This window comes from Amaranthus tricolor, chromosome 15, assembly GCF_026212465.1.
Source record: "Amaranthus tricolor cultivar Red isolate AtriRed21 chromosome 15, ASM2621246v1, whole genome shotgun sequence".
Lineage (NCBI taxonomy): Eukaryota > Viridiplantae > Streptophyta > Magnoliopsida > Caryophyllales > Amaranthaceae > Amaranthus > Amaranthus tricolor.
In genome coordinates, this window is record NC_080061.1 from 944,846 (window position 1) to 961,435 (window position 16,590).

The following is a 16,590-nucleotide window of genomic DNA, read 5'->3' on the forward strand; positions in this document are numbered from 1 at the left end:
TCTCTTTTTTTTGTCTTTGGTTTATTTAGCATGATCCATGACACCCATCCAGAATTGTAAAGGTGTTATAAGTAAAATTTTACCATTTAACAAATTTGGATGCTTGTCTGTATTTCAACCTGTTTACTAGAGTTGAATCCCTTTGGTAGTTAGATTTTAGGTGGGGATGAAAAGTTGGTAGACTATATAAACATTATCTAGTCTCCTTTCCCATGCCATGATTGGAAATTCTTTCAAATTTAGTCTGATGACTGATTCCTTTGTTCTTTTCCTACTTGGGTCTATATTGTACGTACAAGAGAAGAGACCATTCTTAATTTGACCATGATTTTTTCTTGTCTCCTTTTAGGGTTCCATGAAAATTTTCATTGTCTTTATTTTGAGTCTTGCTTGTTTTTAATTTTTTATGTGTCTATGCATTGGTACTAAAAGCCTAATTAATGTAACATAATTTGCGAATTAATTTGCCGTATAAATTCGCAATTCGCAAAAAAATGCCCCAAAATAGTCCAAACCAACCATAATTCACTTTTTTTCGATTTACGATTCGTGAGAGATTAGCGAATCATGTGACACTAAATCTAACCATATTTAATCCCTGCGTAGGCTTCTTGGCTTGCTTTCCTTCATGCATGGCAAAGGGAACTCTTCACGAGGGTTGTATTGTAGAGCTTATTCTCGTTGTTATAATATTCCTTAATGTCTAATTGAAATTGCTACGCTTTCGTTTTTAGTTTTATACCTTTTACTTTGCCACATTTTCTTTTAAGGTAATGTTCCTGCTATTTTCTTTAATTCTCACCCACACATTTATTCACTCTTTAATACCATCTACACAATTTAAATGGCTCTTCCAGTCCTTAATCTTTGTGTCAACTTTCGTTGTTGCAATATCAAATCGACGATGTGTTTGTATTAACCTTGGAACAACTATGACATTGACCCACTCCTCTTCATCCACCTTGATTCCTCCAAATTATTTTGGAAGGATTGTACTTCCCATCCTCTTCTCAACTTGGGATATGATAGAAAATTCATCCATAATTTTACATTGATTTAATTCTTCCAAAGTTCCACATTTACACTTCCTCTAGGATTTTAAGCGTTTCTCCTTTTTTTGGGTGTTAATGGAGTAAGTATGTAATCACTATGCGAGTATGCGGATAGAAGGAGACAGTAGAGGGAATGCTTTGTAAATTTAACTAGACATCGGCAGTCTTAGTTAATAAGCTAATGAATTTGTTCAGCAAATGACTATTGTCTGGAGTTGTCGATTGGTTATTATGAAGCTATTTGATAAAAATTAATTGTTGGTTATTGGTTATTTGTTAGAGAAAAGTGGGTTAAAAAAACAAAAGCCAAAAGTCAATGAAAAATCTACTCATTGTAGCTTTCTAGTTCTGGCTTAAAAATCAAAATTTTAACTAGCTTGAAAAACATTTATTAAACATTTGTTTTGGCTCTGACCAACCAAAAAGCAACTAAAAAGTCATTTGCCAAACACATTAAATGCAAACTAAGTTAAGTTTTAGGGAGAAATATTCGCTCTATTTAATTAAGTTGGAGAGTGTTGGAATACATTGATAAATTGCAAGGCGAAAAAACAAACAAACGAAAAAACAAAATACATTGATAACTTGCAAGGCGAAAAAACAAACAAACAAAAAAACAAAGTTACTTTCTACTATGCATGAATCTGTTTGCTTGTACCACTGATCCCTTGCATACTAGAGACAAGACTAACTCTATTCCTCTAGTTTGTATACTAGTATTAGACATATTACTTCTTTCCTTTTCTAGATGCTATTTATAAAAAATATACACTTGAATAAAAGTTTTATTGTTTACTCTCCTTGCGTGCCTTGTCTAGTTAGATACTAAAGCAAAATTGAACTTCTTGTTAGAGTATATAATATATTCTGGGGTCTCAACCAAAAGCTTAAGCTGATGATTGAGGGCCCATAATATGTTATATACTCTTGGCACTTCCTGTAAACTATCATTTGTAGGATTTGTTGGACTGTTTTCTATTAGTTGATGACTATTCTTTAGTCTGAGAGAAAGTATTGGTGAATGCTTGATTATCAAATGGGAAATAGGGATTGCATACTTCATATAGATTTGATGGGAAATCAATGCCCATAATCGGTGAGTTAGTTCCTGAAGTAGCAGCCGAAATTATCTCTCCGATATCTGATTCAGAATGATGTCCACAATGAATCCCGCCAAAGGCACTTATATTGCAGGGGGATGTCGAGAAATAGGTTGACTCTGAGGTGGCCGGTGATGGCATAATCGTTTGAGCATAACCGTTATAGAGTTGACTGTCATCGAGTGTTGATGGCATGAACAAATAGTTTTCATACGTCAGCTCACTTGTAGGAAATATGAACCCCGTATCTTGATTATCAAGATTTTGAATTTCGACTTTTAGGCCCGTCTGAAAATTCAGCAGCAGATCAGGCTGCTGCTGCTGCTGATACTGTGTGACAGGAAAATTGTTCTGTTTTTCGGATACTTGTTTTTGTGGTGATGTTGGTGCAGATTTCGAACGTGGGGTCAGCGTACAAGTATGTTTTCCTTTGTACGTGATGTCGAATATCATGGGATCTTCATCGTTTCGTTGTACTTGCTTGGTTGCGACACAGCCTTGAATGTTACGGTACGTGCATCTATAGTAGCTCCTGTAAATGTGAAAATCTTGCTGTTAATTTATGATCACTTGGTAGTTGAAAAATTTATTATGAGATGTTTAGCTGATTATTGGGGATTTGAGATACCTTTTCAAACATTATGTCTATATGATTTACATTTTAAGTCAACTGTCTGTGGACCTAATTTTCCTGTCTCTTTTGTGGATATACTTTTCTCTCATTTAATATATAGTTTGACTCTTGGAAAAAGTCTATTGATTTCAGTTTCTAAGTACAAGGATTAGATGAAATTTCCCTTAAGGTTTTAATGGTCTAAAATGGGAAATCCAGGATACTAGTATAGGATAGACCGAACACCACCTCTACATGTGTGTTGAACCAGCTCAACTGCTATTTCTTGTGTGATATGTTATTCAATTCAATATTAATATGGTTTTTAATCAAATGATCCGGGACGTGACCTAGGCAGACTCGGGCCCAAATTTCCTGTTGTCCATATAAGATTATGCTGTGCTGTACTTTTTGGCCTTTTTAGGACATGGTAAACATTCTTCTGACTAAATTGTATGATGATCTAATGTTTCATTTTGTTGGGAATTTACTATATTGGTCTTATCTTGGTAGGTAAGTAAGTTGAAAGCTTACCTAGGGTTTTTGGCTCCTAAGATATCCTTCTGGCCATATTTCCTCCAGCTAAAACCATCCTCAGGCACTCCTTCGCCTGCCTCAGAGCTTGCTCGTTTTTGAGCAGTCCATGTTGGCAACATCTTTCTGCAAATAGTGTCCCAAAACCGTTAGAAACTTCCTCTGAAAAACCAGGAAATCTACACATCTTTGACACCCAGGGCTCAAAAACTTACCTCTTTCTGCTGTCTTTTGGAGTATGATTCCCGGGGCTGAAATCTTCACTCTTAGGACTTCCAATGACCGAAAGAGGCGATTCAGGCATCGTACTTGATCCTACCAAGTTATGCTTAAACGTTTCCCTCGACCCACCACCCCATTGTAGAATCAACAAAGCTCTCTGAAAGCAAGAATATATCCTTTCTGCTAACATCCCTCGAGTTTCGCCTATTTCTGCACTCATTTGATCTTTTAGCTTTGTTGCTAGCTGAAACCCTTGGGTTAACTCGCTGATCAATGATTCTTGCTGATTACTGTTTGCACAATTGAACTCCATTATCTTCTTTCACTTCTTCGCGTAATTTTTAAACCCAAAAAACCAAACCACCAGCGTTTTTTTATTCAGAGGTAGGCTAAAGAATCTCTACAGACAAGAGGGTAGTAGCAATAAATCCTTCTTACACCCCTGATCTCGAACTATACACCAAATATTCTCGTCAAATATTAATTTAGTTATGATCGTTTTGTTCTTCTCTTTATGTAGGTTGCATGTTCTTTTGTTGTACTACATACAACGTAATGAACTCGAAGAAAATAACGAAAACCCGAAAAACAGCTAGAAACAAAGTGGAAGTTAAGTGTTACAAAAATGAATTAAGTTAAGAGAAGAGAAATAAAGTGAATGCAAGTGCAAAGTGTTGATGGGTTTGTGTTGTTTTAGAATGCTTTAGGTTGGGTTTTTAAAGTACTTATAAGAATAGAGAATGAGTTTGGATGAAAAAGCGAGTTTTTGACTAAACGATAGGAGTATTTGTAATTCTAATTCTAATTCTAATATTAAGACAAGTCTTTGGTCAATACAAAATAATAAGAGTAATATGACAAGAAATGGAAAATACAAAAAAATACCAAGTTTTGAATTTGACTATTTGAGACTGTTGACCAATTCAACCTTTGCTTAGTTGGACTCGTTCAAACTTATGTTTCCGCGTCTTTTTTTCATTTTACTGGAATTTTCTCACGTTTTTGCCAATGATTAGGATTTTTTCAAGTGCTTTTTATGTATAATCAAATTTTAATTATTATTTATTTTTTTTTCTACTCTTCCATAATTAAAAGGATCTATAGGATTTACCTATGACCTATTAAATTGAAGATATTTACTATGTTGAAAAGGGCTTTTTTCTTCTTAAATAGATGATTCTAAGGATTATAATTAGTGATAAATGTTAATTTTGATTCGACTTAAAATTGATTTGAAATACTTTTTTCCGATTCTTTTCAGTTGTCCTATTTAGTTTTGGTAACTATCTAATGCACTAATTCAATTCTAAATATCTTTAATTGTGCATAATTAAAAATTATAAAAATTTAATATTAATAAAATTTACATTGACACGAATCAAATAAGATTTTACATGATTATATTTTAACGTCTAGATTAAAAATAAAATACAAATTAAGAGTAATCGATGAATAGTATAAAAAAAACTAAATGAGATAACTGAAAAGAATCGGGCGAGTAATATTTAGTGGGTTCTATGTTGTAAAAATAATTCAATTTTAAAATGTTTGAAAGTTTTAGTCAAATCTAATTGTATTTTGATGGACCCGTTTAAATATCTTGGTTAGTATTTTGAGTTTAGTTTTATATTTTTGAGTCCTGTTTTATTATATTTTTAATCAAGTTTTGTATACTCCATGCTGGAATAATATATTCTTGTTAATAGCCTTAAAATTTTTGTTAGTACCTAGCTATATAAATAATTAATTTTATAAAACAAAAATATAAAGCATTATTTAAAAATAAAAAATACTCCACATTTGACTCACTGTGTGGATATGAATCTAATAGAACAAAAATGAGATCGATCGAAGATAACTCAACTCAAAGTCGATTAGCCAAGTTAATGGTATTTGTATATTATTTTTATTGTGAAATCTTGTAACTGATAGCGACATTTAACATGTTATATGAAGAAATATTACTATCAATTGCTAATACTCATAATGGAACTGAAGAAATAAAATATTTGTGTTAATTATACTCAACCTAGTTTTTTTTTTTATTTTTTTTTTTATTTTTTTTAAAGATAAATCTAGTACTTCATCTCATAGTGAATAGTGGTTTTGTATTCTACGCCTATGATTTACAGGTCTTCTCCTAGATCCTAAAAAATTCCTCATTCTTTCCACCTTTCCAAGCCTATCATTCATTGTTTCTTTGACTTCTGGTCCTTGGATTCTAGAAGATTAAAGTTAAAATGAACAAAATTTCCTTCATTGTCCTCCGTCTTTCTAAAATAATAAAAGACTTGAGTGAAACTGTTCAAATAAAGGAACCTATTGTGCTTGTAATAACCTAACTAGAGTTTCCCCTTAAAAAATCTAAGTAGAGTTAATCAATTTTTTAAGCGTAAAATTACAAATTGTTAACTATGTTCTGCTTGGTTTGTAATAGGCAGAACGTATTTGCCCAGGAATGGGGGTATAGCTAGTAGCTAGATTGATTCAGTTGATTTTGCTAGTACCGAGATAGTGCTGCAAATGATTGCTCCTCCACTCTGTACCCTTCCTAAAAGGTGGCTTAATGGAGGTAAAAGATGCATTAGCATTATTGGGTTTGAAGCCCGCAGGGCGAAACTTTTTGTGTACAGTTTTAATATAATTAATACTATTACCTTTACACCAAAAAAATTACAAATTGTGTATTTATTTGTGTTTAATTTTATATGTAATTAAACATAATCTTGATTTATATTGAATGTGTTTTTATGTTTCCTCATACTTTAGGTGGGATACATGTAGAGTTGTTCAAAAGTGACCCGACCCTAAAATTCGATCCGAAATTGAAAGTAAACCTATCTGAAAATGTGTTTCTTTTTTAGGTTTATCGAACCGATATCAGCCGACCCGAAGCTATACCCGAGTCGGTTGACAGCCGAAAATGAGAAAACTGAACCCGAGCTGTAATCGATTTTTCTAACTGACACGTAACTATTAACCGAGATTACCCGAACTTAATAGTGACTGACCCCAGTAATATCCGACCCGAATCATGCTCAAAACCGAACTCGATCCGGCTAAAACCGACTTAACCCGAACGAAGTTTAGATCGAACTGTTGTAAACCTGAGCCAATTTTTTCATAGAAATATGATTGACTCATATTCAATCATCTTATTAGTTATTCTAATAAAGTCATAAATATTTTAATAAAATAAATTTTATAAATACATGGTTTCATATATTTAGAGTTAATAATCAATGGTCAATGTTTATTAACTACTTTTAATTAAATTATATGAAAATTGATAGAACTTTATAATTTTAATTTCCGGTCAAACAAGTAAAAGTAACAATGTAATAATGATCACTAATTGATTTGCATTTTCACTATTTTGCTTTAAATAAATGAACCTTATCATCAATTAAAAAATGACTAACAACTTAATCTGATACTGACTCGATCAATGGCAATTAGTAATTCACAATTCGTTGCCGAATTCTACTTGAAAAATACCCGAACCTGATCTGAATCCGGTAAAACCGAACCAATTATTAACCGATGACAACCCGAGACCGATTGAAACTCGACAGGAACTTCAACCGACACCGAATTGATGCTAACCCGATAGCTCGAATAACCGATCTTCAACCAAATCGTGACTAATCGACCGACTCGAGTATGACCTGTCGCAACACGCATCGAAATATAACCGATCTGAAATACAACCGAATCGAATGACACACGTCCGAAACCGACCCGATTACCCGAATGAACACTTCTAGATACATGGTAGACTGAGGAAAATAAAAAATTAATTGAAAATCAAATCTATTATTTTATCAACTGAGATGAAATTTAATTCTCGTTTCCCCTATTAAAAAGGTCGTTTCAATAACATCAAATGCTTATAAACCTTAAATTCATCATAATCCTTGCAAAATATATCAATTAACATATATGAGAAAATTTTGAAGCATAAGAAGTATTAAAGTATACTATTATCATATTATTATATACTACAATTACAATCAAACATAAAGTACTTTTATGAAGAATCTAGAATTTTAGTACAAGATAGCATGCATATCCATATATAGCAGCAAGTAGCAACAAGGTCATGTCTAATGTCTACAAGGCCAATCAGGGAAGTCTTATTCTTCTTAATCCTCGTATTAATTAGATGTAGTTCTCATAATCGCTTAGTAATTCTGCAAAAAAATTAAAACAAATATCAGTTATTTGTATACTCCGAGGAAAAATTATTTACACCAAAAGGAAAAACTATAGAGAAAAGAATATAAAAATAATTAACGTTTCCATTTCATGCATAAATTAAGCTAGTGGTGAAGTGGACACATTGTAAGTTTAATTTTAAGAATTAAAATATATAATTGTGCGAAGTAAATCATTACTCAAATAAAAAATATAGAAATTTTCAAAATTCATTACAAGTATAATATAAAATGGTATTAAATACAATATATATTTTGTTTATTCTTGGTTGAAGCTTGAAATTGATTTTACCTCAATATTATTTACCAATTATGCCCTACATATATTAATTAATGTAGCTCGTCTATATGAAACCGTCTCATTTGAGACATATCCATATAATAAGTTTATTTTTTTAATTGATCATTTTAAAATTATAAATGATAACTTTAATAATTGAATATACATAGTCAATCTAATGGAGATAGTATTACCATGAGATCGTCTCATTTTAGAATTTGTACAATTTGTAATTATTAAGGGCTTAGTAAAGAATAGCACTATTTATATATCCTTAAAACAAAACTAGACTCAAATTTGATTAAAAAAAGACTCAAGTTCAAATAATTAAATGTTTCCATTTGTAATTTTAGGAAGCTAATCATACCATATTCCTCCTATAGGAATCATAGGCATTATCAACAATGCGCTCTTCCACCCTTTCGATGACCTCGACGGGATGACCACTGTGGTGTCGGTGGCGGTGACCAGGTATAACCTCGGCCATAACCTCGCCACGGTGGTCATAGCGAACATCCGGGTGCATGACACGGTTGCCATACTCGTCGACTCGATTGTACTCGGAAGAGTAAGAGCCATAGGGGCTCTCACGTATAACTTCCTTTTCAGCCTCGTAGTAGTTGTTTCCGTAAGAACGATTGTTCATGTTGTAAGCCATATTTGTTTTGGTTTAAATAATGCAAAGAAGTACGTTGCATGGTGTGCTTTTATAGTGTTAGGTGCAAATTAAATTGTGCTCATTTTGTAGTCGATTTGCTATGGTATCAATACCTTAGATTTCGTGTTGAATTTTCTTACGTTGTTTATATTGAAAAAGACCAACACTAAGGTTGCTAATTAGATGTTATACTGAGATCATATCAGATTCTTGTTCTCTATTTACTTTTTAATTTCAATTATGAAAATAATTTAATTATACAATCATTTTTTAAATTTTAAGACCAAATCGACAAGTATTTAATTTGAGTCTCGATTTTCACCTAACTCTTTCTCTTCCCAGCCTATTATCCTACAATAAAAAAATGATGGCAATTTCAAATGTAAATAATTGTAACCCTGGGCCAAGGATCCTGGCTTTATCGGATAGCCGGTGACTACCTATAATACTTTAGACTGCCCCACAAATCAACACATGTTTTTGCAGCGCACTTTAACCTTATTCGTGCGAACTTAAAAAAAACTTCCCAAAATGACATCTATTCTTAGATTACTCTTTACTTTACATGCTTAACTGCGCAATACTTAACAAATGAAATCCCTTTGAAAGAATTAAAATAATATGAATAGATCATCAATTTTTTAAAGCTCAGCCGAAGTATCACCATAATAATTCTATATGTTGTTAATTTGACTAATAAGTAGTGAAGATGTGATTGGTTCACTTAATATGTATCTTAATAAATTAAGAAGCCTTTGATTTAATATGGTAAATTATTAAGTCATATACCATACTACATTTGTAAGGAACTAGAAGTATTATGCCTTACGTTTTACAATATTTTAACATTTAATTTTTTTATCATTTTCAAGTATAATTCAAACATGAGTATATATATATATATATATATATATATATATATATATATATATATATATATATATATATATATATATATATATATATATATATATATATATATATATATATATATATATATATATATATATATATATATATATATATATATATATATATATATATATATATATATATATATATATATATATATATATATATATATATATATATATATATATATATATATATATATATATATATATATATATATTTATTTAAAATTTAATAATAAAGATGAATTTACAAAATTTTATATCAATATATTTTAACTTAAAAATTCATGTTTAAATTTCTCTGTTACTGTATCGAACATCAAAACATTCCAAACACAATTAATAATACGAAATGGTAGTGTCATAAAAGGGGATTATACGTCTGATTCAGATTTCTTGAATTGAAAGTAGTTTGACTTCTAATATTAATTAGCCTAGACTTTAGACCGAATAGGAGTAGAAATTATTTATATCAGAACAAATCCATTAATTAAAGTGCTAAATTAAGTGAACTGATCTCTCTTAACATGGAGAGTTAATTATTGAGCATATGAAGTGCATCAACTATATATGCGGAATAATGTTTAAAGTCTTAAATGATCACCAAACTTCAAACTTATAATTCTGCTCTAAAGTCGTCCATCCAATACTCCTCTTACTCTTCATATGTCTCCATTTTTATCAATTCATATTATACTAGGATTATATATTTATATCCGTGTTATTTATGGTTGAAGTTTACTTTTAATTTTTACAGATTATTTGCTTTATAACATGTTGGACATTTGATAAAATTTAGCAATGTCCTCATATAGAACCTTTTACCACCTCTTGATTATGCATGATAATTATCAATTAAGGCTTAAGCATTAGCAATTTATATTAAATGTGATCATCATAATACATAAAATGCTTATGATATCATAGTGACACACTTGAAAAGATTTTATGATTAGATATTCCCTCTTAAATTAAATGCTTGAATTAAATCTCGTAAAGGTATACTGAAATTGCCGAGGGACTCTTTGACCACACTTTCCTTTATGAATATGAGTTGCCGCCTTCCTTCTCTCCCTATACCCTACTCATAGTTCCTATGAGCGAGATACACTAGGTATGATGAGGATAATAATGATGGTATACTAAAAATGGTGAACTTGTATGTTCTTGATAAAAATTGAATGTAGTAGTAATTGAAAAATCTTCAATCATACCATATAATGTTGTTATATGTGTGTTTTGTTTGTATATTACATACTATGGGTATCTTTAAAGTGTCTTTTATTGAGAATTTATAATATATAAGATAAGATAAGATTGTATAAATTACTTTTAATGTATTACTCTTAACTTTATTTTTCAAACTTATCGCCTTCTATAGTAAACTTTCACTTTATAGTACATTACATTTGAAAATGTGGATGGAGGTGTTAAAAAATAATTATCTTACATTAATTAGTCTTACATGAATTTGTGGGTTAGATTAATATTCATCTATTAATATTAGTATGAATTTGTGGAGTTTATGTCATTACCAAATTGTTAAATTACAATTACAAACACTTTAAATAAAACTCTTCATTGATGATTTGCATTTCATTAAAAATTGCATTGTAAGTGGGACACTTGGCACAACATGTTTGTAATATGCAATAGTGACACATAGCACAACATGTTTATAAAATGCATTGTAATAGTGACACATGATACAAAATGCTTATGAATTAGTATATTGTATGATAATGATTATTCAATATTAATTAAACGATCAAATTATTATTGTTGGAAAATAAATAAAAAGTTTTAAATAATTTTTTCAGATAAAATTTTCTCCATAATGACAATCTATCACTTCAAGAATTTAAAGTAATTTTAAAAGTTTTGTTGATAGCCATTTTGATTAACTTAAATAAATTTTGTTTTTTACTCACCATGTGAAACTTAAAATATTGATATGATTTGAATACAAATTTATTGATTCGATTTCAATATTGTCAACTAGATTTGTAATTATTTGTGGACGAATTCAAGCTTAAATCAAGCGATACCAAGTCAAACTTTGACTGATATCTACTAGAGTCAATTTTAATATTCTCAACTTGATTAACATATATTATATCCTTGTTGTTCATTAACTAAAGAGTTAATATTTAAGTGTAAAATCAATTAAAATTTTATCATTTAAACAGAGTAAGCATAAAATATGGCCCCTACAGCACAACTGGCCGGGGGTGCACATTGTTCGCGTGTTCGGATTAAATCAAATTAAAAATTTTGGTTTGAAAATATTTCAGATTGGACAAAAATATTTAAACTTCTAAATTAGACCAAATTAGACCATTTACGATGGTTTGGTTTGTTTTGATATATTTTTCTATTTTCTGAAGTAATATATGTGTTTATGTAAATATTTCATACCTACAATTACCAAATATAATAATTTATAATTTGTTCATTACACCAACATGATTCAAGTATATATATTACAATAAAAATAACTACATTTCGAAATCTCAAGGTACCAGCCTATTTTTTTCTAAAAAAACTATGGTTTCTATCATAATAGAATTTGCGGTCTAAGCTGGGCTGAAAAATGAAAAACGGGAACAAGACCAACTGTAATTACTTTTGAAAACAACTAGACCAAACTGTTCAGACTGTAGACCAGACCAAATAATAAAATTAATAAGTTATAATTTGGTCCGATTTGGTTTGTGGTTTATATCAAACTTTGTTCATCCATATGCACAACACATACTCATGAGTCATGAATGTCAATATGAAAACATTTTTAATTATTGGACAGGCTAAGAAAAGCGAAAATATTAGATGAAAATCGCACTAAAAATATTTTCTGAAAAGTAATATTTATTCTACGAATAAAATAAAACTCAATCCTCCAATACAAAAACACTTTAAAATCTAAAGAGTGAGGAACAAAATCCACTTGTTTAAGATTCTTACAATGACAAAATTTAGTGAGAGTAGTTATCATGATCTTGGATACAGTGTATGTATGGAACAAGTTCTAATTTTAGTGATTTGTAGAATCATGTCATCTTCAGCCAGCAAACCATACATATGCTGTACCTGTACATACACATTTTTAGAGATACACATTCTAATGAGTACATGATACGCTAAGGAAAAAAGAGAGTTAAGAGAGAAGGATAGCAAAAATCATTCATAACCAAATCCTTAAAAAAGCGATATATATTTCAACTGAAATAAAATTTAATTCTCACACATACATAAAATTTATTAAAGCTAAAATTATTGAATTAATTTTTTAATTGAATTGAAAAAAATAAATCAGTTATTTTTATGAGAGATCGTCTCTAAAAAAACAACCGCAAAAAAAACCCACCTTCTAAATAAATTCGATCCGGCCCAATCTGGACCGAGAATTTAGATATTTGGGGTAGATTTGGCACCTAAAACTACCATTCAAAATGGCGGTATTCTAATAGCCCTAACGTTCTAGAAAAAGGGAGGAATATAAATTATCATCCACTTATATACAAATGTGAAATGTATTCCAAAGGCGAATAAAAATTACAGTTTGCATCGATGGACTGCTCCAGAAAAAGAAAGTTAGATTCGACAATGATGATTACCTAGCTGAGCTCAAACACAGCTTTTTAATTCTTACATTTGTTCTTATAATAATCAAGAATATTATCCATATAGAAGTATTTTACTCCCTCCTATTCTTCTTAATTGTTCTATTTACTTTTGGTTACTATTCACTAATAATTTTTAATTTGTATTTGTTCTTAATCTATAAGTTAAAATATAATCATGTGAGATCTTATTTTATTCATCTCAAATTCTCAATTTTTGCTAAAAAAACGCATAAAATTAGGAAATTTATAAATTGGGTTAAAAATAAATAATTCTGGAAAAAAAAATGTATTTTAGTGTTACTGTATTTTCTTTTCATTTAAATTATTTTTTTTTGTGAAATTTCGTGATATTTAAATTTTAAAGAAATAAATTAATAATCTAAATTGTTATTATAGGCGAAAAGAAAGAAAAATGAAAATAATAATTAAAATTAAGTTATTTTGGTGAATAAGAATATACACAACTCATTTAATAATAAGTTATTTATTTTAAAATATTTCGTGTAGATTTTAATCTTAAGGAAATTAATTATTCATGTACTAAATCTAAAACTAAGCTATTAAGAAATTAATTAAAAAAAATTATTAATATCAATTTTTTATAATTTTTAATTATGCACAAAAGATATTTTAAAGGTTAAAATATTGTCTCGACATGTGTAAAAAAGATAAATGGAACAAATAAGGTAAATAGGAGGGAGTATTACATAACCATTAAACTAAGACATTTTCATAATAATTTTTCCTTTTTATTATACTTCCCATTTGATTATATATTTTCTTACACCTTAACCATAATATATAAAATAAATTTGAACGATAAATAATGACCATAGCTGTAATGTAGCAAGTATTTCAAAATGAATAAAGTATTAAAGATTCCAACAATAAAAGGCATGCGTGGATAAATTTGTATGAGACCATCCTACATGGAACGAAAAAATTAATTATTTATAAATAATAAAAATTAAATTCCTATTATAAAAATGAAAAAGACAAATCATCAGGTTGAATGGCGAATTGTCAACTAGGTTTAAGTTTTTTTGTCATTATATAAAATTAAAACAATATATAACTATTATTAAAAAAAGATGTGACTTAGTGGTTAGAGGTTTAATTTTTGATATACATCAGATCAGGTTTAATATTCGAACTTAGCCTTACTAATTTTTGTCTGTTTAAACTATAATCTTGCCCTCCTTATCTTATTTTTCTATGGTTTCTTACAAATTATTTAACAAGATGCTTTACTTATAAAGCAAAAGTTTTAATGGTTTGCTAAAAATGGAAATCGTAGTGAGTTCGAACTTTTGTCCATGTTTCATAATTAGTGTTAAAAGCAAATCAAATTGAACCTTAGCTTGTGCAACTCTAATAATAATAATTAATAAGTTACTTACACTAATACCAATAATTAAAGAGTTAATTAATAGTTGATATAATTATAGGAAAATTAACAAAAAAATTGTATTATTTACGATAATTTTTCTTAAAAATTAAATCATTACTACACGGATGAACGAAAAAAATCTTGGACCACTTAGTGATCTATAATTGTCATTTTATTAAAGCACTCTTGAAACCCGACTCTTCATGATACTCAAGAACGCAAGTGACTCGAAATATTCCCAAACAGAGCACTATATAAGCGTAACATGCATGGGCATAGCTAAACTTGCCTCTCACTCAAGCTAAGCAAAACAATCTATCAGCTAAGTAGTAAAAACCCCCCAAAAGAAATTATATAAGAATGGATTACGGTTACAACCGCCCCTACGGAAACAACTACTACGAGGCCGAGAGGGAGGTCATCCGTGAGGGCCCGTATGGTGGCTACCAAGCTGAGTACAGGCTTGATGAGTATGGTAACCGTGTCTCTCACCACCGCAGCGGTGTCGGGAATGTTGTTACTGAGATTGTGAAGGAGGTCATCCCTGGCGGCCACAGCCACAACCACCACCACGGCCACCAGCACTATGGCAGGCCTGCTGAGATCATTGAGAGGAGGGAAGAACGCATTGTTGACAGTGTCTACGACCCTTACGTGCAGAGGGTATGTCTTTTTAATTTTTAATTAGCATATATCTTTCTATCTTCGCAAAAATTGAAAAAATTTTAAAGGCTCGTGCAATTTTAAAAATTATGATATTTTTCTAAAAATTTTGTATTTTTAGACACTAAATATATACTACGTAATTTAATATTATGGCCTCTAGTTTTTCAAGGCCCTTATAGTTGAACATGTTGAGCATACTCAAAACTTCCCCTGATTTTCTTGTATGTTCCACTGATTTATTTGGTTACATGTCTTTCACATGATATATGTATGCTGCAAAAAGTTAAAACTACAATAAAAATTAAGGTGATAAATGATAAATATAAGAACTAACTCAACTAAATCAACTAAAAGTTTGAGCTTAAGATTGAATCCTATTACTCCTTCGGTTTTGTTAGAGTAAATAACATATCCTAGGACCTTAAGTATAAACTTAAACTTTTAGTTGAATTGGTTAATTCTTTGACAGGTTTCAGCATCATTGTCCATTTGGTCTATTGACACTATTAACAGTTTACTTTTAATTTGTATTTTATCCTTAATCTATAAGTTAAAACAAAGTTAATTGAGATCTTGTTTGATTCGTCTCAACGCAAGGATTATTAAAATCAATTTTTTATAATTTTTAGTTATGCCCAATTAAAGATATTATTGTTTTAATAATTATTTAGACAAATATGTCCAAACCAAATGGGACAAAGATGGTGAAATGGAGAGAGTATATATTAGTATGCTTTAACACTTTATCATGCTCCCATCATGACAACCCCAAGGGCTAATATGTGGATGCAACACAAACATGTCTCATACTTGACGCTAAAGAAATCAACCACATGAACTGAGGGAAATGAGATTCAACCCATAATATTTTGTCATATTTAACATCTATAAGATCATGTTAATAATAAATTAAATCAACTAAAAAATTAAATATATGTTTATTTCAATATCATGAAAAAAATCAATGGTGATATTAAAATATAGGCCATTAGTTTTAAGTTTTCAGTTTTCTATTACCCTATATATGCATCTATATATTGATCATTTAATAAACTAATTAGCCTTATACTTTGGTCTCTTTTTTGTTGTGCAGAGGTACTAAGGATTGGTGCCCAAATTATCCAGAAAACTGACAGCAACAACGGTATTAGTATAGAATAAAACTTACCCGTAGAATCTAGATATATAGGCTAGTTTCTCCGGGAATTCGTTACGATGTGTGCTTTGCTGTCTGGTACTACAACCATACTATGTTTGCTGACGATGTATTCTGGTTCTTTTATCAAACTTATTATAATATAGTCTTATTTTTAGTGTT

At 29.9% G+C, this 16,590-nt stretch overlaps 3 protein-coding genes across 3 annotated transcripts; 1 reads left to right on the forward strand and 2 right to left on the reverse strand.

Moving 5' to 3' along the window:
- Positions 1 to 119: 119 nt before the first annotated feature.
- On the reverse strand, positions 120 to 4,300 carry LOC130800839 (probable WRKY transcription factor 53). Its single transcript, XM_057664543.1, has 3 exons — positions 3,515 to 4,300; positions 3,300 to 3,425; positions 120 to 2,684 (listed from the first exon to the last, which is right to left on the reverse strand). The coding sequence occupies exons 1-3, from the start codon at positions 3,832 to 3,834 to the stop codon at positions 2,042 to 2,044; spliced, it is 1,089 nt and encodes a 362-aa protein (XP_057520526.1). The 5' UTR covers positions 3,835 to 4,300; the 3' UTR covers positions 120 to 2,041.
- Positions 4,301 to 7,489: 3,189 nt separating this feature from the next.
- LOC130800842 (uncharacterized) lies at positions 7,490 to 8,698 on the reverse strand. The gene is made up of 2 exons (XM_057664547.1): positions 8,386 to 8,698; positions 7,490 to 7,714 (listed from the first exon to the last, which is right to left on the reverse strand). The coding sequence occupies exons 1-2, from the start codon at positions 8,674 to 8,676 to the stop codon at positions 7,706 to 7,708; spliced, it is 300 nt and encodes a 99-aa protein (XP_057520530.1). The 5' UTR covers positions 8,677 to 8,698; the 3' UTR covers positions 7,490 to 7,705.
- Positions 8,699 to 14,805: 6,107 nt separating this feature from the next.
- On the forward strand, positions 14,806 to 16,590 carry LOC130800843 (uncharacterized). The gene is made up of 2 exons (XM_057664548.1): positions 14,806 to 15,269; positions 16,366 to 16,590. The coding sequence occupies exons 1-2, from the start codon at positions 14,967 to 14,969 to the stop codon at positions 16,372 to 16,374; spliced, it is 312 nt and encodes a 103-aa protein (XP_057520531.1). The 5' UTR covers positions 14,806 to 14,966; the 3' UTR covers positions 16,375 to 16,590.